Raw genomic sequence first — 25536 nt, forward strand, 5'->3', positions numbered from 1 at the left:
AAATGTAACCAAAGTTACAGCAAAAGGCCTAGCCTCAAAACAACACCAGCAAAGGCAACTAATAGCAGAGAACCCTGCTATTTGCAAAAGTAATCTACACACATCGATCAGCTTAAGAACATCTGATCTGCAAGCAACATGGAAACTGATATAACTCCGATCCTATAAGCATTTCTAAAAATAACAGCGCTTCCTCTAATTCTGATGTATGGCCTCAGTAAAGCTCAGAAGAAACCTTGTACGTTCTGCTAGGTTTAATTACACTGTCCGATCCAATTATAAGTTCAAGTGCTCAAGTGATCTATTGCAACCCAGGACCCTCAAAATACTACTCCGGATTCAGCAGACTTGGAACGCGCAAAGAAAAGATGCTAATTAAGCAGATTCAGCAATGGCTCGACAAAGAGCACGTATAGGATCACAGGACACTCCCAAGCCTGTCAATAGCATATAACTTGTTCTGAATTTCTGCAAGACATAATCTTCTTGATTGCCTAAGAGCAAATGGAAAAGGAATATAGCAATATCACCGATCTAAAAAATTAATCTGCAACAAGTTTCAATCTGCTTAATCACCTTCTTTGGAAAAATGAAGATTCTTTGAAAAAAAGCTTGCATCCCAAAAAGTTGAAAATGAAAATTATAGCTTTAATACTAGGAAAACTACGTTAAAAAGTTGATATTTTGAATATAAATTTCTAATCAAATTTAATGTTAAAATTTTTTTTTTATAAAAACTTACAATAATTGTTTAAAGTCAAAATTGTAAAAAGTTGATCATAAAAGTCAAACATTACAAATGAAAGTTAAATAAAGAGAGAATCTATCATATTTAAATTTTATAATATATACATATACAAGTATAGAAAGATATCCCTCAATCATTGTGTCGCGCCTCTTTAAAATTGTACTCATGGTAAAATCTTGCGTCAGATTAAGGGGTCCTTTCGCAAGGTAATTCTTGGGCTGATTCGGGTAACTAAGTTCTAGTTCTGGTTCTGATTCTCTTTAAAGACAAATTTCCCAATCTAATTTTCAACTTCCTCTTATAGACGGAGTTGCGTAACGGATACATGAGAGGGATGATTACTCATAGAATGAACCTCTATGAAACATTCACTTTTAATGTTTTTTTTATGCATTGTTACTGATTGCTATGGTAGTCGGTGGATGGTGGTGACCCACTATTCATAGAAATCTGCATCCACCACTGTTCGTCCATACTTGTGTCAAATAAGTAACAGTTACCTCATTTTAATGCCATCAACTTACTTTTGACTAGGAGGATTAGGGTTTTAATATAAAAGGGAAATATGAATAATCATTAAAAATGTAAGTTGTTAGCAGTTTTATCGGTTTCGCATTTGTACCAAATAGGTAACAAGAACTTTATTTTACAACCATCAAATTATTTACACAAAAAGATTCGAGACAAAAAAGTAAATGGAATATAATGGGAACTGAATAAATGTTAAGGATCGTTGCAAGTAAATAATTCCTTAAGTGTTCAAAAATGTAAAGAAAAAACGTAAAACATAATCTATTTATCGGTCATTTTCTTTTTTGAAATTGTGACATAACACTAACTGTTTGCAATCTTTATTTTTGTTTTTTTTTTAATACAAATTTGCAATCTTAATTTGTGGCAAAATATGTCAACTAAACACTAATTGTTATTAGGAGGCTATCTTACCTTATTTGAGCAAACTATGCAAGTTCAACTTCTAAAACCCATTAGTAATCATTTAGGCATCGTTTGTCATCATTTTTAGTTTTATTAAAACTAAAATCAGATTTCATTTTAAGTTTTCAAAACTTTTTGTGTTTTTTTCCCACTATTTAACTATTGAGAAGATATCAAGCTTGTCACTCACACTACCTAGTATTACTGTAACCAAAAATAACATTATACGAACACTTTCATCGGATTTTCTTCTTCATGCTTGGTTTTTCCCATGAATCTTACTGTAACCATAAATAACATTGTATGAACTCCTCCATAATAATCATCTGCAACTCATGTGACAAAAAAAGTAGCAACCCAAACGAAAAACTATTGATATGAGCAAATAATCCATGAAACCATGAGCTAAATCCTATAAAAAGATGCAACCAACAACCTAAAACGAAAGAAAAGGCTTGCTGGCGAAAATAACCAGAGGAGACCAACATTTTTATGGGAGTTGAGTTGGTTGATTGGGCTAGTAAGTCGTGTGAGAGAGAGAGATAGTGAGATAGAGACAACTTTTTGTTTATTTTTTCGCTTTGATCAAGTTCAAACATTGGGGAACTTGTCTTTTATAAATAATTTTGTGGAACTAGTTTTGCTTTATGCTTGAAATTAAGAAAAAACCAAGCAAACCAAAACAATGTCAAAACATAGCCTTAATTAGTCATTATTGTGTAAGAATGAGCTTTTATCCTTTAAATCAAAAGACTTTTATCATACAGGCAAGCAAACAAATCATCTTCTTACCGTCTCACGAATCACGGATTATGATAATAAAATCTAACCTAATCTTGCTAGATACAACTATAACAACTCAGTAAATTATAAGCGACATTAATATCACGTCCAGTTAAGCATGAATGTTAAGTACAAGTGTGTGCATAATCAAGCGCAGATTCTATAACACGACATTTACGCAGTTGCTGCGAACCTAAAACGTAACCCTCATGAAAACCAAAAACTAGTGGTAGAAGGAAACCCTCCCCCGTAGCCTAGCAAAGCACATAGAAACACAAGCACAATTATCACTATATATTTAAACGACTATACAAGTACCCTAAAATTCATTTTATATTTAAATAAATTGTAATAGCCTCAACCACAGCTTTTTTGGAGTTCCAAAATTGACCTCCTTTCGAATAAACTAGGGTTTTTCTCTCTCCATTTTCTCTTTCATACAAATTTTTGTTTTCCTCTTTTTCTCGCCGAAGATTCCATCATACTATCATCATCAACAAAAATTACAATAGAAAGAGAAAAATTATCAAAAACCCTAATAAAAATCTTCATATGACGGACTAAATCTATCGAATTTGATCCATCTGAGTTGGTTGACGCTAGCGTTTTTGATCATTGTTCTTTCTTACAGATCAGATCTGCTTAAAATTTGGCCAGATTATTCACTTACAAACCCTAATTTCACCTCTCTTTTTTTTATGGATTTTTTTTCTTATTAATTTTTTTTGGAATTTGATAGATCTGCTTGTTTACATGTTGAATTTTGAATCTGTCGGAAGAAGACGACGAAGAAGACGAAGAAATTCGAAAAATCAGAAACCCTAATTCATTCCAGATCGAATTCGAACCCAGAAAAATTTGAAGTCAGAAAATAATCCCCCTAATTTTTTTCTTTTAAAATTTGATTTTTCTTTTAATTTTCTTAAAAAAATTAAAAAAAAAAAAAATTGAATCAAAAACAATGATCAAAACGGTAGTATACCAAGGTGATAATCTACTGGGTGAAGTAGAGATTTATTTTGAGAACAACAACAACAACATAGAATTATTGATGAAGGGGTTGAGGATAAGTGATTATTCACAAGCAAGTGAGAGATGTCCACCACTTGCTGTTCTTCATACTATTACAAAATCATCTGGTGGTGTTTCTTTCAAAATGATGGAGAAGTTGCACTATTTTCAACAACATCAACAACAAGATTCCCAGATTTTTGCATTGCATTCTACCTGTCTCAGAGGTAACAAGGTAAAACCCCTAATCCAATCCAACAACAACAATACCAAACTGCAACAACAACAACTTATGACTCGAATCGATTGATTACCGCGAATTGAACCGAAACACGAATGAATTCGGATTATTAATTATAATGATAATAATAACTGGACTTGTGGGATATATAATTTGGAATTTGGAATGTAGGAAATTTATTTTTGGTTGGGTTGGCTGTCCATTTTGATTATAATTAGTTAAAGTGATTGCCATTTTATCTGAACAACTGTACTAATTTGGATTATGATGTATATTTTGATTTGACTCTGGATTGAATACATTTGGACTTGCGTTTAGTATTTTGGTTCATGTTAAATTGAAGAAACGAAAAGAATGAAAAATAAGTTGTAATTGGGATTAAAAAGATTGAACCTTTGAAATAACTGGAGAAATGAAAAATAACTCGTGTTCTTTGATAGTGTTTATGAGGAAAATGATAAGAAAAAAAACAAAAACCTAATTTGTGGGTTCAATTCTTTTGTGGTCAGATGCTATGGTTTTAGTGAAGTGAACTGGAATGGTGTAGAGATTCATGGTTTTGCGTCAGATGAATTGTAATTCTGGATTAGGCATTGGGTACATTAATTACTTGTAGTATTAAATTCTTATGATTTTTTTTTTGCAGACTGCTGTGGTGCCTTTTGGTGATCAGGAGATCCATTTGGTGGCAATGCGTACTAGGAGAACGGATGGTGTAATAGCCGCTTGTTTCTGGGGTTTCTGTGTCATGCCAGGGTTATATGAATCTTGTCTTGGGATGTTAAATCTTAGATGTCTTGGTATTGTATTTGATCTTGATGAGACACTGATAGTTGCAAATACACTGCGGTCTTTCGAAGATAGAATTGAGGCCTTGCAAAGGAAAATGAGTGTAGAAGTTGACCCGCAACGATTGGCAGGCATGATGGCAGAAGTGAAGCGCTACCAAGAAGACAAGGCAATACTTAAGCAATATGCTGAAACTGATCAGGTGGTGGACAATGGAAAAGTCCATAAAATTCAAGCAGAAGTTATTCCAGCTCTTTCTGACAACCATCAAACTGTTGTTCGCCCACTTATTCGGTTACAGGATAAAAACATCGTCCTTACTCGAATAAATCCTCAGGTATGTTGCCTGTTTGATAATTATGCTGAACTGGCCGGTATTACTGCTTTGAAATTTCCCCCTTTTAATCTAATGTCATATTATCTCTGTCTGATCAAGTGTTGGCAAATTAATGTGTTTACTTCACTTGTGAGTGTCTTGACATTGATATGTGAATAGGTGATGCTACTTTTTAGGTCAATAAGTTTTTAGTGTGCAGATAATTAAATATCTATGCATAAGTTGTTTTGTTTCTGTTTCGGCAAATGCTTATTTGATGCATGTGTCCAGATTCGTGATACAAGTGTTCTTGTAAGATTAAGACCTGCATGGGAGGATCTCCGCAGCTATCTAACTGCCAGAGGTCGTAAACGTTTTGAGGTTTATGTTTGTACTATGGCTGAAAGAGATTATGCTTTAGAAATGTGGAGGCTTCTCGATCCTGAATCAAGTTTGATAGGTGGGAGGGAACTTTTGGATCGCATTGTTTGTGTCAAGTCTGGTAAGAGCTAAAAAAAACATGGTTTGTAAAATTTCCTCCATGCCAAGAAGAGTGTGCACACTTTATTTTTCTTTTTCTTTTTTTTTTCTTTTGTTGTTGTTGTTGTTGTTGTTGTTGTTGTTGAATTGTAATCATTTTCTATGTTTCATTTATTTGATAGGATTAAAGAAGTCGCTGTTTAATGTTTTCCATGGCGGAATTTGTCATCCCAAAATGGCTTTGGTGATTGATGATCGTCTAAAGGTTTGGGACGAGAAAGATCAGCCTCGGGTGCATGTTGTTCCTGCATTTGCTCCTTATTATGCACCCCAAGCTGAGGTATGTATATATAAGTCTTCATAGAGCCACTAATTGGTTATTAACCTACTTTGTTCACATTCCAGCATTTTAACCATATGTGTCTTATTATGTCAGGCAAGTAATGCCATCCCAGTTCTCTGTGTGGCTAGAAATGTAGCTTGCAATGTTCGAGGTGGTTTTTTCAAGTAAGTCATTTCCATCTGTTATACCATTAGTATTAATTGTATCAAGGTTATGTTCTTGTGAGGACATTACATGATTTTGATATTTATCTATTTTGTTACTGATAAAGGTAAAAAAGAAAGCCTTTGGTCATTGCCTGGACTGAGTAGGGCTTTTGATTTTTGCATTGTTCTATGTTATATCTTCTTCTAAAAACTTTTGCTTACATGTTTCACTACAGAGACTTTGACGAGGGTCTCTTACAAAGGTTGTCTGAGGTTTCTTTTGAAGATGATCCCAAAGATTTACCTTCACCACCTGACGTGAGCAATTATATGGTATCAGAGGTATTTTTGCTACTTTTTCCATTAATTTTATATATTCTGGCCCCTGGAAGATGTTTCCTGTTGTTATTGGTTATTTGGTGCTTTGCTTCTGTATATGGGCAACAGTTGTTGCTGTTATTTGTCAGCTGCTTGTTTTCATGCTTGGCATGTTGTTAACATCGTTACCTACAGGATGATGGCTCTGGTTCCAATGGAAATAAAGAAACAATTTGTTTTGACGGGATGGCGGATGCAGAGGTTGAAAGAAGGCTTAAGGTAATTTATCCCTCCTTGGGGGACAACTATGGGGATTTGGCAGCTCTTTTCTTCTTTTTTCGTGGTTTCAGTTAGGAATTCGAGACTTTTTCCGTTATTAATTTGATCTTCTATGTTATTCTTCTTATCGAGTTGAAAATATATTTGGCTTTTCTCATCCTCCAGGAAGCAGTTTTATCCTCTTCAGCCCTGTCACTTCCAAGTGCAACTTCTTCGGTGAATGTTAATCTTGATCATAGGCTTGCATCTTCTATCCCGTTCACTGTTGCTCCTGCTTCCATGACAATTCCACAGTCTGCACCCCAAGCATCCATTGCACCTTATGGTAACCTATATTCACAAGCAGGTCCATTGGCTAGACCTTTAGGTAATATTGGTCCTAAGGACCTAGGGCTGCATAATTCTCCCGCTCGAGAAGAAGGTGAAGTACCTGAATCTGAGCTAGATCCTGATACAAGGAGACGACTGCTCATATTGCAGCATGGCCAAGATATGAGACCAAACGAGTCTCCATTTCCAGTAAGAACTCCTGCTCAAGCTCCTGTTGCAGCTCCAGGTTCTGTTCCTGCGACTGTTCCGGTCCCTGGTTCAGTGCCTGTTGCAGGTCCCAGCCCAGCTCCAGTCTCAGTCTCAGTTCCAGGTCCTGTTTCTATGTCTGGCCCTGTTCCAGGTCCTGTTCAACGGGTACAATCACGTGGGAGCTGGTTTCAAGTCGAGGATCACATGCACATGAGTCCTCTGGGCCGACCACCAGCTAAAGAGTTTTCTATACCTCCTGATGCTGTACATGTTGAGAAGCAGTGGCCACCTCCCCCTTCTTTTCCACGAAAAGGGGGGAGTCCAGTTTGGCCTGATCGTTCTTTTCCTGAAAAACAAAGACTGCCTAGAGAAGTAAGTTTTAGCTTTTTGACTTGGACCTAAAATCTAGGTGTGTACTAAGGCATATGCTACTTGCTTTGAAGCATTCTACCGTTCCTTTTTTTTGTTCCATGCTGAGTTTCTTTTCTGCAGGCTCCTCGCAGAGATGACAGGTTGAGGTCAAACTTTTCAGTGCCTAGCCATCAGTCATTTCGAGGTAATTATTGACTTGAATTACATATCTTCATTTAATTGTGGGGTTGTTGCATTTTGATTTGTGACTGGTGCTTGCTCTGTTCCTACTTAAGTGAATTGCCTGTTTCTTCATTTGCATATTTCATGGAAGTATATTTGTGAGTAACTAAATCTATCCAATCTTCTTTTCAAAGCGTTGTCATGTGCATGCTTTGGATGGCTGTTTTAATTTGTAATAGTACTCATTAGACTTGGTGGTTGATATGGGAAGATGGTATATTATTGCTCATATCTAAAGGCTAAACTGATTATTTATTGAATAGAATTATATTTCTTGGTTGTTGATAAGGTATGCTACGAATGAGTTAATAATTGAATAATTTCCTGGATTCCTCAGAAAAAATAAGTCAACACAATCATAGTAATATAGAAATGAGTTTAATTTCTGGTTGTCACTTTACTTGCCTTCGTAGTACGGAGTAGTCCATTTCTGTCCTGCTTTGTTAAGATTAGAAATGTATTTCTCTTATGTATTAATGCGGGAAGCTTTATAATTTACAATTCAGGATTCCTCTATGGCCTGGATAACCTGTCTCTTTCTACTCTCCAAAAATAGTGGTTGATCATGTTGATTAATTTGAAAGTGTTTAACTTATTGGCTTGGCGCACCTTTTTTTACGTAGAGAAAATCCTTACAGTCTGTTGTAATGGTGTTTGTGAGGGGGAGGAATCTGCCATTTTTTTTTCCTTCCCGACTTGTTAAGCTCCTCTACAGCTTCTTTATGATCTCTTCTTATTATTATTAAGCTAGTGTTTTAAGTCTTTTGACTTGATAGCATTGCATATCATGAAAACGGGACTTTTTTGAACTTTTGGTCATAACGTCATATAGGCTGGTTTTGGGTCTAAGTTGCGTATTGGACAAATGTGCTAAATCAGCAATAAGTCTTGCTGGCATTATTTTGTTAGCGACATGATCAAGTTACTTTCTACTTGCATGTATGAACCTCTGTTTTTGGGAGCCATTTGGAATTTTGGATTCTGGATCTTTGCCATTCTTATTTTTATTTATGTCAAATGATAATGAGCGCCTCTGGGGCACTTGTTAAGGAGAATAATAAATAAATAGCAATAAATGAGAAATTTTTACTATGAAAGAGTCCCTGGAGCCAGGATGCATGCCAGTTTCATAAATTATATATGTCTTCTTTTGTTTTCCCTTAATATTAATTGCAGCAAACATTAAATGCTTCCTACCCATGTTACACGATTTTGCTTCCCCTTAAAAGTTCATCCCTATACTGTAAAATTTTTGAGTAAAAAATCTACCCTCCTTCACCCTCTAATCTCCACCACTTGTAATACCTCCATTGATTCTTCTCCAACCCTATTTCCTTGTAAACTGGTTCTTCATAACCATACCCAAATCTTCATAGCCAAAATTTATTCTCTGACCTATCATTAACAAGCCACTGCAAGAAATTAGTGTCATATTCTGTACTGTGGAAATAGCATCCAAAAGCATCATGTTGTCATCACAGCTTTCTCGAAAGGGTTGATTCTTCCCCTTTTTTCTTTCCTTTTCTATAGGGTTTTCATTTTAAAATCGATGGTGAAGCCGTTGATGATTTACCGCTGTCCCAATAATGTTTCTTCCATGTAAAGGGGCAAGGAAATGCCAAGCGGTTGTGGCGGTGCGAATTCGAAAGAGGGGCTTTTTTCTTGTTTATGACATGGTTGTGTGGTGGTGGTTGGGACTATGGAGGGGGCAGGTGGTGGTTGGGACTATGGAGGGGGCAGGTGGTGGTGGTAGTGGTAGCTTTTGGGTGACTGGTGACTGGAGGTAGCTTCTGCCTTCTGGGCAGAGGCGGCTACACTGGTTGGGGGTGGGTAACTTGGGTACTATTACCATATTGGTATATAGAGAGGGAAAGAAATACGGAGTAAATAGTACTAGCATGGTTTATTATGAAAAAGTAAGTGAATTAAATATTCTGATACTTTGGAAATTATAAAGATTCTTTTCTTTTAATTAAGTTAGATATCTAATATTAAGGATTTGGAAATCCATACTAAATATAAATCAAATCCAACGCCCCACGGACATTCTTTAGCAGAAACCTTTTTTTTTAATCTCTTTTCTTTTTTCCTCTCTCTCTCTCTCTCTCTCTTTTTTTTTTTGTGTGTGTGTGTGTGTGTGTGTGTGTGTGTGTGTGTGTTTTGTTTTGTATACATGCCCTATGATATTATTATTTATTAAATTATGATTTTTCTTTTTTGAATTTATTATTGTTGTTGTTCCCTTTTGAAGGTGATGAAATCTCTTTGAGCCGATCAGCTTCAAGCAACAAAGATTTTGAAGTCGAATCTGAAAAAAACAGTACTTTGGCAGAGAGCCCTTCAGCTGCTTTACATGACATTGCAATGAGGTTGGGAACCAAGGTAATCACATTGGTGATAATGAAAGAGGTTAAGGAGACTTAAATAATTTATTTATCTCACTTGTTTCTACCTTTATGTTGACTTACATGAATATTGCAGGTTGAGTTTAAACCAGGGTTGGTTGCTACCCCAGAGTTGAAGTTCTCTATGGAGGTTGTCTACCTGTCTTAAATCTTACTATGCTAGAATTGATCTTTTTTTTTTTTTGTAACTTTCTATTGCACCAGTTTTTCCTCATAACCAACTTAAAAATATGTGTCATTCTGATGTTCTTTGGTTTATACTTAAGAGTACACTGTAGCATGCTAATAAGGTCATGGATTGGAATGTTAGAATTGCTACTATTACTTGGCACTTGTAGCTTTTGGGGGTAATTTTTAGTGGTGTATAACTGTATATTGGTTTGTGGATTCTGTATGTAATCTTTGTAATTCAATTTCATTTAACATAAAGCTTCTCTTTTATGTTCTTGTTTATAATTTGGCTGTATCTGATATTCAGAGAAAACTACCTAAAATAAACTAGGCTCTCTTATTACAGTTACTTAACTGTCTGTCTTTTTCGACATTATTGCTTACATGGTATATTAAATTCTTCTGATGGTGTTGATTTGCTGTCTGAATTCTGGTGTTCACTCAATTTAATGGATTTTCTGTTCATGTTGTTTACCTGATGAATCTTGCTATAACTCTTATAACTTATTACTTTGTAGGCTTATTTTGTTGGAGAGAAAATCGGTGAAGGAACTGGTATAACCAGAAGGGAAGCCCAGCAACGTTGTGCAGAAGCTGCTTTGATGAATTTGGCTGGTAAGGTTACCTGAAAAAAATTTCCATCTTTTTTTGTTTTATTTATCATTTTCTTCTCTGCCTCTCTATAAACTCCATTGCTTACATATCAACAAATTTGGCTTTACTGCTACAATAACATATCTGGTATGGAGATGCTGTTCCAAAATACTAATCCTGCCTTTCCAATATGGAGTTGATGTCCTGTTCCTAAGAAACAAATCATTTCTACTCGCCACACTATCAAGGAAGCTCGTAATTTTATTATACTCCTATAAAACTCCTGCTTGTATACCAAATTACCAATCCGTCTTCCTTCCCTTTCAGCATGCCTCAGTTTTTTTTTTTCGATTTCATTGTGAGAATTGTGAGATTAGATGTTTTCGTTGTTGCCTTTGATTAACCTTGTGTTGTTGGCTATTGATTAGAAGCCATTTCTGATTTCACATTGAATATTGTCCAGTAGATTAGTATTCCCTTCTGCATCACTTGTATCGTTGGATGGCTTGTATCTTTGGATGGATTTTATCTTCTGGCCGGTTGTACTTGGTTATTTTGTGATTATAAAAAAAAAATTCTTCTCTCCTGACCCTCTTTATCTCATTGTGGAATCAAGTAAAGGGTTTCGGTATATCAATCCCAAAGATTGAGGAATTCTTCTGCTTTTATTATCATATCAAAAACTCAGTTCTAAATTCCGCAACTGTTTTTTTTTTTTGGTCCTGCCTTCAAATGATTGTTCTGCTAAATTGCAGATACTCATACATATTTGATTCATATGTAATCTGATTTATTGGTGATTCTGAGCATTTGATACTTGGTAATTGCAGATAGATATTTGACCCATAAGTCTGATGCTGGCACACCACAAAGTGATACAAGTAGGGGTCAGAGTCCAAGTGGGATGGGTTTTGTTAGTGATGCAAATTCAAGAAAAGAAGAGACAGTACCTTCATCGGAGCTCACCGGACTGGATGACTCTATTGTAGATGGCTCTAAGGACCCCATGGGCTCAGTTCCTGCTCTTAAACAATTGGTAGGTGGTAATATATATGTCTATCGTCAAATTTTGCCTTCTCTTTTAATCTATATGATTGAATTATTGGTTGTCATTTCCAGTGCATGAGAGAGGGTCTTGATGTGGATTTTAAAGGTCAGTCTCCGACTTCAACTAATCAAGTCAACAGAGATGAAATACACATGGAGGTACTAAATCTAGCGTGAGGTTACTTGTGATTTTGTTTTGTTGTTTTGTTTAATTCCATCTGTCCAGAATAAATTTCTAATAATTTTTTTTTAGTACTTGCAAGTTTGTCACCTTGACTAACATGTGTGTGAAAGGGGGCCTGTGAATAGTCTGACTATGCAGTCATGGGGGGTTGGGACACTTGTATCTGGGCCCGATAAATGGAGATCTCTTTCATGTGACAGTGTAACAAGGTTCTAATGATTTAATCTTGGTTTCACTTATTGATTGTGTCTCTCTGGTCTAAATTGTTATGTAGGTGGAAGTAAATGGACAAGTTCTGGGCAAGGGCACAGGATCATCATTGGATGAGGCAAAGATCCAGGTATTAGCTCTTTCTGTTAAGTCTTTTGCAATCCTCCAATATCTTAAGAGACACTAACACGTGCACTTTCACACAAAGAGACAGATTGAATGAACTAGAATTGTGTGGCCTCTTTATCAAGGAGATTATGTAATCTTTTTCTGCCTTTTACCAGGCCGCTGAGATGGCTCTTGCAACTCTTAAATCCATGCTGGGTCAAAACACTAAGCGTCCAAGTTCTCCGCGGTTAGTACTCTTAGACTTTTCTGTATAATTAGTTTGGCCTTTGTATGCCCAAATCTTATCTGTAGAATAGTTATGGATATTGTTGATGGCCAAGGAAAGGCAGGCAGGGTGATTAAATTTGAAATCAAAATTAAATTAACATAATCTCAAGATGGAGTGTAGAGCAGCCAAGGGTAGTAAAACTTGAGTTTATGAGTTCTTGATGTATGTTTTTTTTAACATGATACTCCATGCTTCGGCATTGAGAAAGGGATGATAGTCTTAGCTGCTTAGATTACAACGAGAAAATACAAATAAATAAATTAATTAAAATTTTTAAAAAATAAATGAAATCTTAGTAGGCTTTGATTGTATCTCATAAGCTGTGAGCCTGTGACTTTTGCTTGGAATGCTATTGAATTGACTTGCTATAAGAGTTTTTCACTGTTTGATCATATGAATTACAGGTTGTTGCAAGCGATGACCAGCAAACGCCTAAAACCAGATTACTCTCGGGTTTTAGAACATATGGCATCTTCAAGATATCCAAGGAATGCATCACCTGTGCCTTGAAACCAAGAACTGCAATGCTTTCTTTTGTGATCAAATGGTGTGGCCATGTACAGTAATATACTAATATCCACACCTGGCACCAGCATTGGGTGCCTGGACCATGGGACCCCCTTCATTCCCCTAAGAACCCAATTTTTTCGATCAGCCTTCTTTGGATACTTAAATTTTCTTGACAAACTCGAGTAATTGTGTTGAGGTTGATGTCGAGTGTATGCTTAGAACCAAAATTAAACCATTTTTCCAACTTATCCAATTTACCATTTTTCCTACTTATCCAACTTTGAGATTATTCAATGGTCGTTTGGAAAAAATGCTGAAGTCTATTCATCACAGTCTATTCAGTGTATAATCTCTTGGAGAATCGGATATGATCTTTTGAGATGTCTCTTCACCCTAGGGCTTTGGAGGGGTATATACTTGACTAGTAGAACGCATGATGTACAGTTGAGACTCATTGCCGTAGAAGATTGGTTAACAAGCATACCTCTTGGCGATTTTGGTCAAGGTGGCTCTTTGCTTGCAGGACGGGGAAGCTACATATTTTTGGCTTACATATACATCTGACAATGGCAAACTTGGTCTGGCTGAATTTTGTTAGAAGCCAGTACATTGACCAATTTCATTCTGATGTATCATAATATGCCTTGTATGATATTCATAGCATTTTTATAGCTAGTATTAGTTGCACAATAGGATCATCATATTCTGCAAACAAAACCTATGAAAAGTAGTCATTAGTTGCAGCAATTTTTGTGCAGAATTTGCAAGATCGAGCCGAGTTATAAAGAATACTCCGTATTGCCCATTTTCTTTCAGGCAAAGGAGAAATTGTTTACTTCTTGGATATATTTATACTTTGCAGTGCTTGATTTTCGAAAGTCTAATAAAGAATGCTCAACAAATATGTTCAAGAAACACAACTTGAGCATCATTATACAACAACAATGGTATCATATTTACAAGTTTGATCACTTAATAGTTTGGAAGATCAACTAAACTGAAACATATAACAAGGATACTGCAACATATGAGAAGGCAATAAAAGTCGCCTTTTATATCATACCTAGAATTGATTCAAGTACAACACGATTCAAGTAATAAAATTCATAAAATACAATATATAATGTTTTCACACCTTTTTTTTTTTTTTTTTTTGCACTATTTACATACCATGATTGACTTAATTTTTTCACCTCCGTAAAATAAATACATGTTTTTTCATGTTTTTATATAATATATCATTAGATTAGTCATAATGTCTAGTTTCATGATATAATTTTGTTATAAGTTTTACTAATAATACAATTAAAGATATGGTCAAAGTTGCATTTCGACAAATGTACCGGTCAAACTAATGCAAATAAAAAAACACATCAACATGATTATTAAGTGAATTGAACCTTTAATAACATGATTATTGCTAAATAAAACCTTTAATAACACCGACATTATAACAATAATAGATTTAAAAAAAATTAATAATACTGCCTCCGTTTCATATTCCATGTAACGATTTCCTCGAAAAAAAAAAATTACGCGTAACGATTAGCTATTTTTACTCACATATTAGGTCAAATAGTTGGAAGTAAATAAAGTGGAGGTACCTGTTTCTTTTTAATTGAAACGTTCGTTTGTCATGCACAAATTCAACCGTTAATAAATTTAACCACAAATAAGTAATGATTATAAAAAGTTGATATTTTGAATATATCATGGCGAATCTAATAAGACCCCACAAATTATTATTTTCATTACGCATTAATAATAATCACAAAACACGATAAAAAAAATCTATAATACTCCGTAGTGATTAAGTAAAAACGTGTCAACTAAAAAAACAAAGGTATTCCGTAGTATATTACGAAAAGTAATTTTTTTAAAAATGACTTTTAAAAAAAATTACGTAAAAAATGATTAAATAATTAAAACAAAAGTCTACCGATAATTACTACTTTATGAGTCATATAAAAACTCAGAAACTTTGGAAGCACCAGTAAAATTTCTCAGATCACCGAGATCCGCCATTTTTGCACTCCGAGCTCTCAACCTACTCTCGGAGAACCAAATCTAGAGAGAGAAACTACGCAACAAGGAGAGAGAAACCTAGAGAGAGAGTCACCATGTCTTCCTTCGACACCTTCAGCAACGATGGCGATGAGCTCAGAACCACCGATCCTCCCTTCGACGATGGTTATGGTGGCTTCGATTCTTCGCAACGTTTCGATTCCTCCGGTTTCGGTCCCGCCATTGATGAGGTTACCGTTGAGACTGAGGTTATCGAAGATGATTCTCCGATGCCATTTGGTGGAAACCCTAATTATGCTGATTCTCCGTTCAGTGATCCGATCCCTGTTTCTAATGGTAATGGAAAACCCTACGATTTGGGAGCTGATGAAGACGGTATTTTCTCCTCTGATGGTCCTGTTCTTCCTCCACCTGATCAGATGAATGAGGAAGGGTCTGCTCTTCGTGAGTGGCGTCGGTGAGCTTCGATTTCTCAGATTTGATCTTAATTGTTTTGTTTTTGTTAGATCTATTGAATTTTGAATTTTGTTTAGATTTTTGTTCGTGTTGATGATTTTGTTTTGTTTTGAATTTTGAGTTATTGTTGATGTAGAGTGTTTGTTTCAATCTTTAGATGCATATACTATATGATTATAATTGAGTGAAACATTAATTCTTCTCATTATGAATTGGATCCAAGCTTGGGAATGAATTTATTGTTGTATTATTAATCTATTAGGGAAGTAATTTCATAGAATGTGTATAATCTTGATTGGTTAGGGATAAGATTCCGTGTGTCTCGAGTGTTCGTAGATATTGCCATCATTGAGATTTGTCTTGCTGTGGCGGCGGTTTTAATTGAATTGTGCTAATCAGGCAGTGAATCTTGTTGTTAGATCTATCTGGAGTTTAATTCGAGGATTCGTTGGTTCGTTGGGAAATTTTTGAGATGCTTCCTTAATATGGTGTTATTACATGAGGTACTACCCAAACATCAGACTATGAGATCCGGATTATGTGAATTCTTGTTTTAATAAAGTAGTATCCTTGAGGTGTTAAAAATGAAGATTCAATTAAGGCCGCATTTGGTTAAGAAGAAATGATTTGGAATTGAAAACTTCTTTTTCAGTGCTTGGTTTCTTGCTGGGAATGTTAAGAGAGAAATAGGAGACTGGGGAGATGAAAAGGGAGTAATTTTCAGGGGATAGAGGGACTGAGGGAGGAGTGGAGGAAGATGAGAGTCGTTAGACATGTGATGAGTAATGTGGCATTTTCTTTAGTCTTCAAATAAGTAAAATCTTATTTATTCCCGGGAAGACATAACTGAGCAGGCCAGCTTAATTACTTTTTCAAAAACTTGAAAACTACCGTTCTGGGAAAGATATTCTTCCTCAACCTTAATTTCATTTTTAACAGCATAAGAGTGAGATGTTCCTGTATTAGTAACACAGACAAGGAAAATATAGAAGGAATTAGGCACTTTACATGCTTTCTATGTAGAGAATCTGAGCACACTCGATTACTTATGGTAATGGAATAATGAATTCATGTATAATTTTTCAAAAGAAGCCCCTACTACCTCTCCCATTCAGCCTCGAAATGACCACCCCCAAACTATTTACAATCGCTCCAGATTCTGTATAATGCTCTCAGTCCTCTAACTACACCACTAAAAGCTCATCCCGCTTTGCTAAAGTTTGCAGTACAATCTTCGACTGCATAATTGGCTGTTTCTGACATCATTTATTACAGTACAGTATTGTTTGATGGTTAGTGTTACACCTGATGTGTAGATGGGAGATATTAAAGAATGGAGGGTTGAAGGGTAGAAAAGAGTGCACCATTCACCACCGATTTTGGTGTATGAGCATGTTAGTTTAGGTAGTTCAAACATCGTGTGCTGTACAGCTATGCAAGTAATTGAAGAATTTTGTTTTGTAGCTTGATGATGTTGCCTAAGTTCGTCCAACTACCAAAAGAAGATTGTGATATGAGAAGTTGTCCTGATTCTTAATTCCTTATATTCACTTATAACATGAGGTTATATTATATTATTATGTAGAACTGCACTATTTTGTAATCTTTACAACTCATACCTAATTAAATATTTAAGCTTCGTGCTGAAGGTTAATTGAGGTAAGATGTGCATCACAATCACATTTTATTGTCTCCATCACTTTGTGTAACTAAGATGACTTTCTAAAGTTGTCTCCTCTTATCTTTGTTTTAGGATTAAGTGAGGTTCTGGTGAGCGTGCAATATTTATTGAACTTTAAAAAATTGTAGATTTTGCTAAGAATTGCCTTGTATCTGGGAAGAAAGAATCTTTAAACCATTCTCGGATTGACTTTTGCTTATAAATACAATAGCTAAAATCCTTTCACAACTTTTAATTGCATTAATTAGTTGATGCATGCACCTCATTAGCAAGGCATTTGTTGTTAAATAATGAAAGATATAAAACTAGCAAGAAAGAAATCCAGGTTTTGTTTAAGGCTATCTCTAACTTTCCAGAGTGCTGGTAGGTAATGTTTGTTTAATTAACAGTCATTGTATTGGCTAATGTTGCTTGGCGCATTAAGCCTTCAATTCTGAACAGACTTATACTTCCTATTTCTTAGGCTTTGCCCCCAAGTCCCTATCTAATCTCCCAACAATAAAGTAGTTGATGTGGTGCCACACTGCCTCTAGAGAATTTTCTGGAAAACTGTATTGGACTTATCTATATATGTTGTAGTTGTAAATTGAACACATTAAAACTTATTTGAACTTGTGGAACTTATTGGACTTGTTGAAACTTATTTGATGTATTGTTTCTGGAATAAGTTACAATAAGTTGAACAGAACGCCCCCTAGGTACATCTCCACGCCCAGTTATCCCCAAGACCTTATTGAGCTAGTCTATGACCTGTTGACTAATGGCCATAACGTCCCTATTAATTAGGGTTGAGTAAACCACATAGTAGACCAATTTTCATTTGGACTGTATTATATAATGGGTTTGCCACAACTTGCAAGTTTTCCAAACTAAATGTAAAAGGTGGACTTTGATGCTGGGCAATCTTAAATAGAAATGTGATATTATTTAATGGAAATGGTCAAATGGAGATGACATGCCAATGGCTAGGCTACTGTGAGCTTTGCTGTCTGTGATTAATATAATGTATAATACCTTTATCATGCTTGAAATTTTCAGACTACCAATATTACATGTGTTATATCTTTCATTATTCAATTCAACAACGGAATACATGTGTTTTTAAAAATCACACACATGTCGCAGGTTAGGGGAAAGGTATATTGGTCCTATGATAACACATGTGTTTGTTCTTCCTTTGACCCTAGCCTTTTTTACTTTGCAAAGAATTTGTAAGCTGGAAAGAATGTTCTTTTTGGTGGTACTCACTTGTGAATTTTTAGATTTTACCAGGAAATATATTAAGTGTTTAAATTTGTTTTGGATGGTGGTGGTACAGTCAAAATGCCATTAGGCTGGAGGAAAAGGAGAAAAAGGAGAAGGAAATGCGAATGCAAATCATTGAAGAAGCTGAGGAGTACAAGCGTGCATTTTTCGAGAAGAGAAAACTTAACACTGAAACCAACATAAAGAACAATAGGGACAAAGAAAAGGTATATTTTATTTATGCTGCCATGCTCTGCTTTATTGCCAATTTCACCCTTCTCTAAATGTATGTTCTATGGGCTTTGCACTGAGCAGATATACTTGGCCAACCAAGAGAAGTTCCATAAAGAAGCAGACAAACAGTACTGGAAAACAATAGCTGAACTCATTCCTCATGAGGTTCCTACCATCGAGAAGAGGAGAGGAAAGAAAGAAGAAGAAAAGAAGACATCAATCACTGTTATCCAAGGTCCAAAGCCTGGGAAACCCACTGATATGGGCAGGATGCGACAGATACTAGTGAAGCTGAAGCATACGCCCCCACCCCATATGATTCCACCAAAACCTGAGCCTGCCAAGGATGGCAAAGATGGAAAGGGCGGGAAAGATGCCAAAACTGGTAAAGATGCAACAAAAAAGACCTCTGGTTCTGAAAAAGGTGCTACTGCCAATGGTACTCAAAAGTCCGAAGCTGAGCAACCAACCCCAGAAGTTGAGCAACCAGCCCCAGAAGCCGAGCAGCCAACTCCAGAAGCTGAGCCAGTAGCAGCTGCTTGATTGATTATACATGAATATGTTGTCCAAATCTCTTTTTTGCTTGTTTTATTTTCATACGGGATCCTAATTACACACTCTTCTGATCCTCCCAATGTCATGTATTACGGAGAAAGAAAATGATGTATTTTTTGTTCCGTGTTCAGTCCATGAGACTTCTGTCTTTTTTCAGGCGTAGAATTTATATTCTTTAGTTCTCTCATTTGGGGAGTTGGTATCAAGGTTTTGGATTTGTTTTTCGTGTTATGTTAACAAAAACTCGAAACTTGTTGCTCCTTGAGAACTTTTGCTGTAACAATGTCAATTTGTTAATTTTTTCGTAGCCAATTAATTTGTTAAATTTCAGTTTACTTGCACCTGTACGCTGTAGTTTATGACATTTGACATGCATTTCAATTTTGCATTGGAGTGGCAAAGTTTGTAATCTAAACTATTATTATGGTAATAATATTTCATCTGTCCTTGAAAGCTAGGCTTTTCTCACCTTAGAAAAACAGTTTTAGGAACTATAAGCTACCCTTGTGAGATGTGTTTGTACTCGAGAAAATAAAAAATAATAATAAATAAATGAATAAATATTACTTCTGTTTCACATTATTTGCTACAATTGAATTTTTTTTATCTTACAAAAAATACCCCAGTGTTGCTTACAATGTGAAACGGAGGTAGCAAATAAAAGCATTCAATATAGAATCCCATAAAATTGGCTCTTTAAGAAAAATAATCGCAATGCATCATGGTGTACTGTCAAGCCGTCCTTTTAACACTGATATAGTTATGCATCTTGGAGATTACCACTGAAACAAAATTATTATGCATCATTCTCATGCTGATAGCTGCTAGAAAAAATTAGACATCAAATCTCTTTCTATTAAATCATCAAATAGGATCTATGCGCCAATGTCTGCCATTGAAAGGGCGCACCATAATGAATGAGAAACAATACTTTGAAGAATCAATTAAAGAATTATGTCTAACTTCATTCTTCATCTGGGGATCACTTCAGAGATGGTGATGGGGGCAGAGCTAATGTGAATAGAGCTAGAGCCAACAGATGTCTTACCCTTTTGGGTATCTGGAAAGAACCCTGGGGCTGCCAACTCCTTCTCGTTTAGACGTACTTTCGGAGACAGCATTTCAATAACCTGACTCATCAGCGGCCTTCTATTAGCACCAGCTTGGGTGCAGAAGAAAGCCACTATCATGTACCTCATAACCATGTCCTCTGGATATTCCCCCATTTCTGAATCCACTAGCTCCAGTAATCTCCCTTCCTCGTACAATTGCCAAGCCTAGTGAATGAAACCATACCATCTCTATGAGCTAGGTAAACCATATTGTCAACCAGAAAGCATAACAACTTTAAACAAATAGCATATTAGTACAGGAGGGGAAGTATGAACTCAGAATAACTGCACCGGATGTTTGCTAGTAGTCTGAGCATTATGAGACTACCAAGCCACAAGTCATGTTGTTTAAGCTTTAATAAAAAGCCAGCCAAAAAAAGAGATGGAAAGATAGCAAAGAAAAAGGCTAAGGTGCAACGATAAATGTACATACCCATTCGAGAAGAAGTTTATTTGATCCACCCCAATTTGACTTGGAACTGCTTTGACCACTAACTATTTCAAGTATAAGCACACCAAAGCTGTAAACATCTGCCTTCATAGTCAGATGACCACCCATAGCATATTCAGGTGCCAAGTAGCCGCTGCATCATAATCCAAAAAATGAGTAAATTTAGGACTCCACAAATTTTCACCCTTTTTCAATCCCATTTGTTTTGGAATCGAGTGCAAACGCAGAACCAATGTTAAGGTGAGAATAATGAACTAATAATGTATAGGGCCTTGATAAAGATTCATCTTAAATCATCAATGGTCACAAATCATCAAGTTGAACTCAAAAGTGGAAGCTGAAACCCCACCTAAAAAGATATTTATGGCATAAAGCATTTAGCACAAGATGGGGTAGGTGCAAAACCTCAACTATGGAGTAGTTGACCATGACTTGGTTAGGTAACTAATGCTTTATACAATGCATTTTACAAGTCCGATCTTAATAAGTGTGAACCTAATAAATGGAGTGATTGACCATGACTTGGTTAAGTCACTAATGTTTTATACATTGCATATTACAAGTCCGATCTTAACAAGTGTGAACCTTTGAAATGGAGTAATTGACCTTGACTTGGTTAAGTTACTAATGTTTTATACAATTCATATACAAGCCCAATCTTATTAAGCAAGCACTTCCTGTCAGATGAACAGAGGAATGGAAGCATAACTAATAGAGAAAAAGCTTTGACAAAGTAAAGAATACGTACGTTGTTCCAGCTATTCTGGTGCTGATATGAGTAATATCGTCAGGGAAAAGTTTAGCCAACCCAAAATCGCCAATCTTTGGTAAAAAGTCTTTATCAAGGAGGACATTACTCGCTTTGATATCCCTATGCACTATATGTGGCACAAGTTCTTCATGAAGAAAAGCAAGAGCCTTGGCAGTACCCAAACATATAGCAGACCTCTTATCCCAATCAAGCTTACTACGATCACTGGTATAACCTAATAAAGTAACAGTTAAAACACAACTTTTTGCAAAGACCATCAAGTAAGAATCACTAAGAGGCTGCTCAGCTTATTCTATAAAAATTTTGATCTTACCTATTAATGCACGGTCGAGACTGTTATTTACAACAAACTCATATACTAAGATGCGGTTAGCTCCTTCGACACAGCATCCAATTAACTCAACTAGGTTTGGGTGCCTGACATTCGAAATAGTATTTATCTCAGTCAAAAATTCACGCAATCCTTGTTTTGATTCAGCAGAGAGTGTTTTCACTGCAACTTGCAGTCCACTTTTGAAGGTTCCCTAGCCAAAATAAACAATTAGATCAATAAGTATCATTCAGTCTTCTTAGAGAACCAATTGTATTTTATAAAGTACATGGGAGATCAATCACGCAACTGAAATAATATTTCACAAAGTGTATGGCTACATAATTACAGAAAGGAGTATAAATACAACATTAAGAGAGAACTTGAAAAAAATAGGAATTGTGAGGGCATGGAGATGAATTAAATGACAACTTAGGAAAAAGTGACTAAGAGAAAAATATTTAGCAGTCAATCCAAACACTAAGCAGTTAAGCACCATAAAACCACAACACAACCACAAGGATATACATCGATTACCTTATATACTGTTCCAAAGCCTCCACGCCCTATTTTATTGCTCAAATTAAAATTATTTGTTGCTTCTCTTAACTCGCTGTATGAAAAGTGTCTGATGTTCTTAAGCAACTGCCCTGTTTACAAAATAAAAGAAATTATATTAGCTTCAAAAGGGAAAAGGTGTTGAATAAAAAGGGGACAATATGGCTTCTTAAATTGTCAAAATAATACTGACAGTTAAAAACAAGATCAATAAGAAAGATGTAACTCAACCTAAATTCAGGGTGATAAATTCTGTGTGCTGGATTCATGGGAAAATGAATGTGCAACTTACATGGCTAAACCACTCATTCAAAAAGAACCGTCTCACAACACAATCAAAGAATTACTAAACATTAACATGTATCATGTATGATATATTCATATATGTAGAAAAAAAAAGTGGAACTACTAGCGGGAACTTGAGACTGAACCAATCACTCATAAGTCATAACACCAACAAAACAGATATCACTTATTCAACTGTGACTCGTGTCGCATGAAAATATAACCGTTCCATAATTGCTCCTTCTTCCTCAAACTGACCACATTTGACTTTTATGATCAAACCTTGTACTAGCTAAACATTGTTATGGATAGCTACCTAAGGGTAGAACATATACAAGATATAATCCTACAGAAATATCCACTGAGAATCTGAAAGGTCTTATTAAACCTTCGACAACAAAAGTCAAAAAAAAATTCCTGGTCTGAGTATCTATGTAGCATGAAAATGACTTGGGTTTTGGTTAAGGAAGCGTTTTGAAAACAGGAATTCCTTAAGTTTCAGCCATTTCCAGGTTTCATTAACGAGGAAACGGCGGGGTTTCAGAAACTAGGAAATCTCAGGTGTTTGCATGCTTCCAGTAGTATTATACGCGTATCATGTCACTTCAACCAATTCTTTACCATTACTTGTGCTCATGCTTACTTGTGAGAGTTGTGCACTTTTGACTACAACGTTTTGGGGCAGAAAAAATGGCCCTACATTCCCATGTTATAGAGATATCCTCGACTGATCATTAGTCATTAAGTCAATACAAGAAGTTATTACATTCGAGTACTCAATACCAAGAAACCCCTTCACTACGAGAAGGGAATAAGATAAATTAATACTAGACATAACCAGAATAACTTCTATTGACCAATTAGTGAGTCAGTGAGCAACATTATCACGATTACAATGAACTAATCAACTAAATTTTAAACATATTGTAGAAATTACACAATATTGAACATGTATAGTACTAAATAGTTAAGATAATATTATGTTTCTTAGTAAAGCTTACCGTCTACTTCGCTCAGATGTGCAGCAGGATTCTTTTTCTTCTGTGAAGAAGGGTTTCCAAAGCAGCCACAGTTCATATCTGCTTGTTTGCAAGATGTATTACAAAACTCATTTGAGACAAATCATTAAAGACAAAAAAAACCCCAGAAATTGTCTGTACCCAGAAATTAATACAGGAATTTAAGTAGTATAAGTATAAAAAAAATCCAATTTTTTTTTCTAAGTAACATTAAATTATTGAAGCAGCTTTTGCATAAACCCATCCACATGATCAGCAACATAAAACTATAGTATAAAATATTACCTCAGCCCACCAAAATATAAATCATATCATGATTATAGAATTAAATTACCCCCACAAACTGAAAAATGAAAATAAAAAAAGAAAAGAAAAATCCCATCATTCCTTGCTCAATCAAAATTGGAGTAATGAACTGAATCTTAGTTTACTTGAACTCAAAATTGAGCTGAACCTCATATCGAAGATAAAATGTCAAAGAAACCCAAATAAATTAAACACAAAAAAGATCTAAGACAAAACACCATGATCAGAATTTCAAGCATAATTCAACATAAAATCAAAATAAAACAGTACGGATTAGATAATTAATTACCTTGTGCTTGCAGAAGATGATGATGGTAGTTATCATTAAAAAGGCTTTAAAATCTGAACTTTAATACTAAAATTGATTAAACCCCTTCAACCCTTTTGACTTTTTTGGATTTTATAGGTAACAAACAAAAAAGTTTCCAATAGTTTTTTTATAAACAAAAAAAAAAATTAAAAAGATGGTTTTTATGGCAAGAAAATGGTCCAAAAAATTGATATAAAAAGGAAAAAAAATAAATTGAATTTAATTTTAAAATTGAGAAATGTCTTTATCTTGCTACCCTATTACATAAGCTGGAAATGGAAAAAGGTAGGAGAGAGAATAGAAACCTGAAACTAAGTGGTTGGATATGCTGTATGAAAAATATTTTCACTCGTATAAAATTTTTAATTTCCAAATTTTGATACAATTTCTTGTTTTTGGTCCACAATTTGGCCATTTTGGTTGAGTGTGTACACATTCGAATTTTCATGTAATTTGTGTTTTTGACTTTTCGTTTGGTTTGATGTTTGAAGCTTTCATATGTTTCGTAGTCATGACTTTAAGATGACTGCAACTTGTTCGTAGAATACTAATTAGTGATTTTACCAACTTCGCTAACTTGTCCACTCGTATACATATGGCGACTATGACGTAACCATATTCTTAAATTTTATGGTCACCCAGAATGAATATTATGCATATATAGAGAAAATGGCAAAAAAAAAGCATTACATACATTTTCAAAAAACACGAGCATAATACGTTCTTGGAAAAATTGTCATTAATAATACTTCTTTTGATTTTTTTTTTTATTTTTTTTTTATAAATAATACAACCTTTGAATTATCCTTGAATATTACAACTTTAAACAAGACAAAATCAGATGCAACCTGATAAAACGGGTTAACAATGTCATGTGTCGCTATATGATTGGCTTAAATAATTTTTTTTGATTTTTTTTCTTCTCTCTCCTTTCCCCAAACACCACCACTACTCCACCCATCCCCACCACCAAAAACCTTCCCCTCCCCTTCCCAACCACCGTTGCCAACCTCAGTCTCTCACCGCCAGTTCGGAACTCCCCACCCCTCCATAGCTGGCCTGATTCCTCCCTTTCTTGACCACCGTTGACAACTACCACCACCAAAAAAATCCTACGCACACTCCTCGATTTCTCACCTTCCCGACCAAAGTAGCCTCGATTCCACCCCGGCCAAATCAGTCTAGATTCCTCCCCT

General features: G+C 35.4%; 3 protein-coding genes across 4 annotated transcripts; 2 read left to right on the plus strand and 1 right to left on the minus strand.

The window, feature by feature from the left end:
• The first annotated feature begins 3428 nt into the window (after positions 1-3428).
• On the plus strand, positions 3429-13856 carry LOC110693587 (RNA polymerase II C-terminal domain phosphatase-like 1). Its single transcript, XM_021870720.1, has 17 exons — positions 3429-3713; positions 4366-4845; positions 5116-5326; positions 5487-5644; positions 5741-5811; positions 6030-6135; positions 6307-6390; positions 6556-7281; positions 7402-7465; positions 9755-9885; positions 9985-10038; positions 10598-10694; positions 11504-11709; positions 11793-11879; positions 12179-12244; positions 12399-12469; positions 12916-13856. The coding sequence occupies exons 1-17, from the start codon at positions 3429-3431 to the stop codon at positions 13019-13021; spliced, it is 3003 nt and encodes a 1000-aa protein (XP_021726412.1). The 3' UTR covers positions 13022-13856.
• Positions 13857-14986: 1130 nt separating this feature from the next.
• Positions 14987-19544, plus strand: LOC110693589 (clathrin light chain 2-like). The gene is made up of 3 exons (XM_021870723.1): positions 14987-15503; positions 18502-18655; positions 18744-19544. The coding sequence occupies exons 1-3, from the start codon at positions 15142-15144 to the stop codon at positions 19203-19205; spliced, it is 978 nt and encodes a 325-aa protein (XP_021726415.1). The 5' UTR covers positions 14987-15141; the 3' UTR covers positions 19206-19544.
• Positions 19545-19868: 324 nt separating this feature from the next.
• LOC110693588 (cold-responsive protein kinase 1-like) lies at positions 19869-24818 on the minus strand. 2 transcript variants are annotated; one of them, XM_021870722.1, is made up of 8 exons: positions 24320-24818; positions 23707-23784; positions 22400-22512; positions 21866-22076; positions 21529-21766; positions 20763-20913; positions 20266-20494; positions 19869-19999 (listed from the first exon to the last, which is right to left on the minus strand). In XM_021870722.1, the coding sequence occupies exons 2-8, from the start codon at positions 23780-23782 to the stop codon at positions 19950-19952; spliced, it is 1068 nt and encodes a 355-aa protein (XP_021726414.1). In that variant the 5' UTR covers positions 23783-23784; positions 24320-24818; the 3' UTR covers positions 19869-19949. The 2 variants fall into 2 exon arrangements, with proteins under 2 accessions (XP_021726414.1, XP_021726413.1); XM_021870721.1 differs by having other exon boundaries at positions 19869-20494; positions 24320-24817.
• Positions 24819-25536: the final 718 nt, after the last annotated feature.

Source organism: Chenopodium quinoa, unplaced genomic scaffold (assembly GCF_001683475.1).
Source record: "Chenopodium quinoa cultivar QQ74 unplaced genomic scaffold, ASM168347v1, whole genome shotgun sequence".
Lineage (NCBI taxonomy): Eukaryota > Viridiplantae > Streptophyta > Magnoliopsida > Caryophyllales > Amaranthaceae > Chenopodium > Chenopodium quinoa.

Coding starts and splice junctions, on each gene's coding strand:
- LOC110693587 (XM_021870720.1), top strand. CDS start 3,429: ATGATCAAAACGGTAGTATACCAAGGTGATAATCTACTGGGTGAAGTA. Junction 3,714..4,365: donor CCTGTCTCAGAGGTAACAAG/GTAAAACCCCTA, acceptor TTTTTTTTGCAG/ACTGCTGTGGTGCCTTTTGG. Junction 4,846..5,115: donor TTACTCGAATAAATCCTCAG/GTATGTTGCCTG, acceptor GCATGTGTCCAG/ATTCGTGATACAAGTGTTCT.
- LOC110693589 (XM_021870723.1), top strand. CDS start 15,142: ATGTCTTCCTTCGACACCTTCAGCAACGATGGCGATGAGCTCAGAACC. Junction 15,504..18,501: donor GCTCTTCGTGAGTGGCGTCG/GTGAGCTTCGAT, acceptor GTGGTGGTACAG/TCAAAATGCCATTAGGCTGG. Junction 18,656..18,743: donor ACAATAGGGACAAAGAAAAG/GTATATTTTATT, acceptor TGCACTGAGCAG/ATATACTTGGCCAACCAAGA.
- LOC110693588 (XM_021870721.1), bottom strand. CDS start 23,782: ATGAACTGTGGCTGCTTTGGAAACCCTTCTTCACAGAAGAAAAAGAAT. Junction 22,513..23,706: donor ACATCTGAGCGAAGTAGACG/GTAAGCTTTACT, acceptor TTTTGTAAACAG/GGCAGTTGCTTAAGAACATC. Junction 21,767..21,865: donor TCTCGACCGTGCATTAATAG/GTAAGATCAAAA, acceptor TTACTTTATTAG/GTTATACCAGTGATCGTAGT.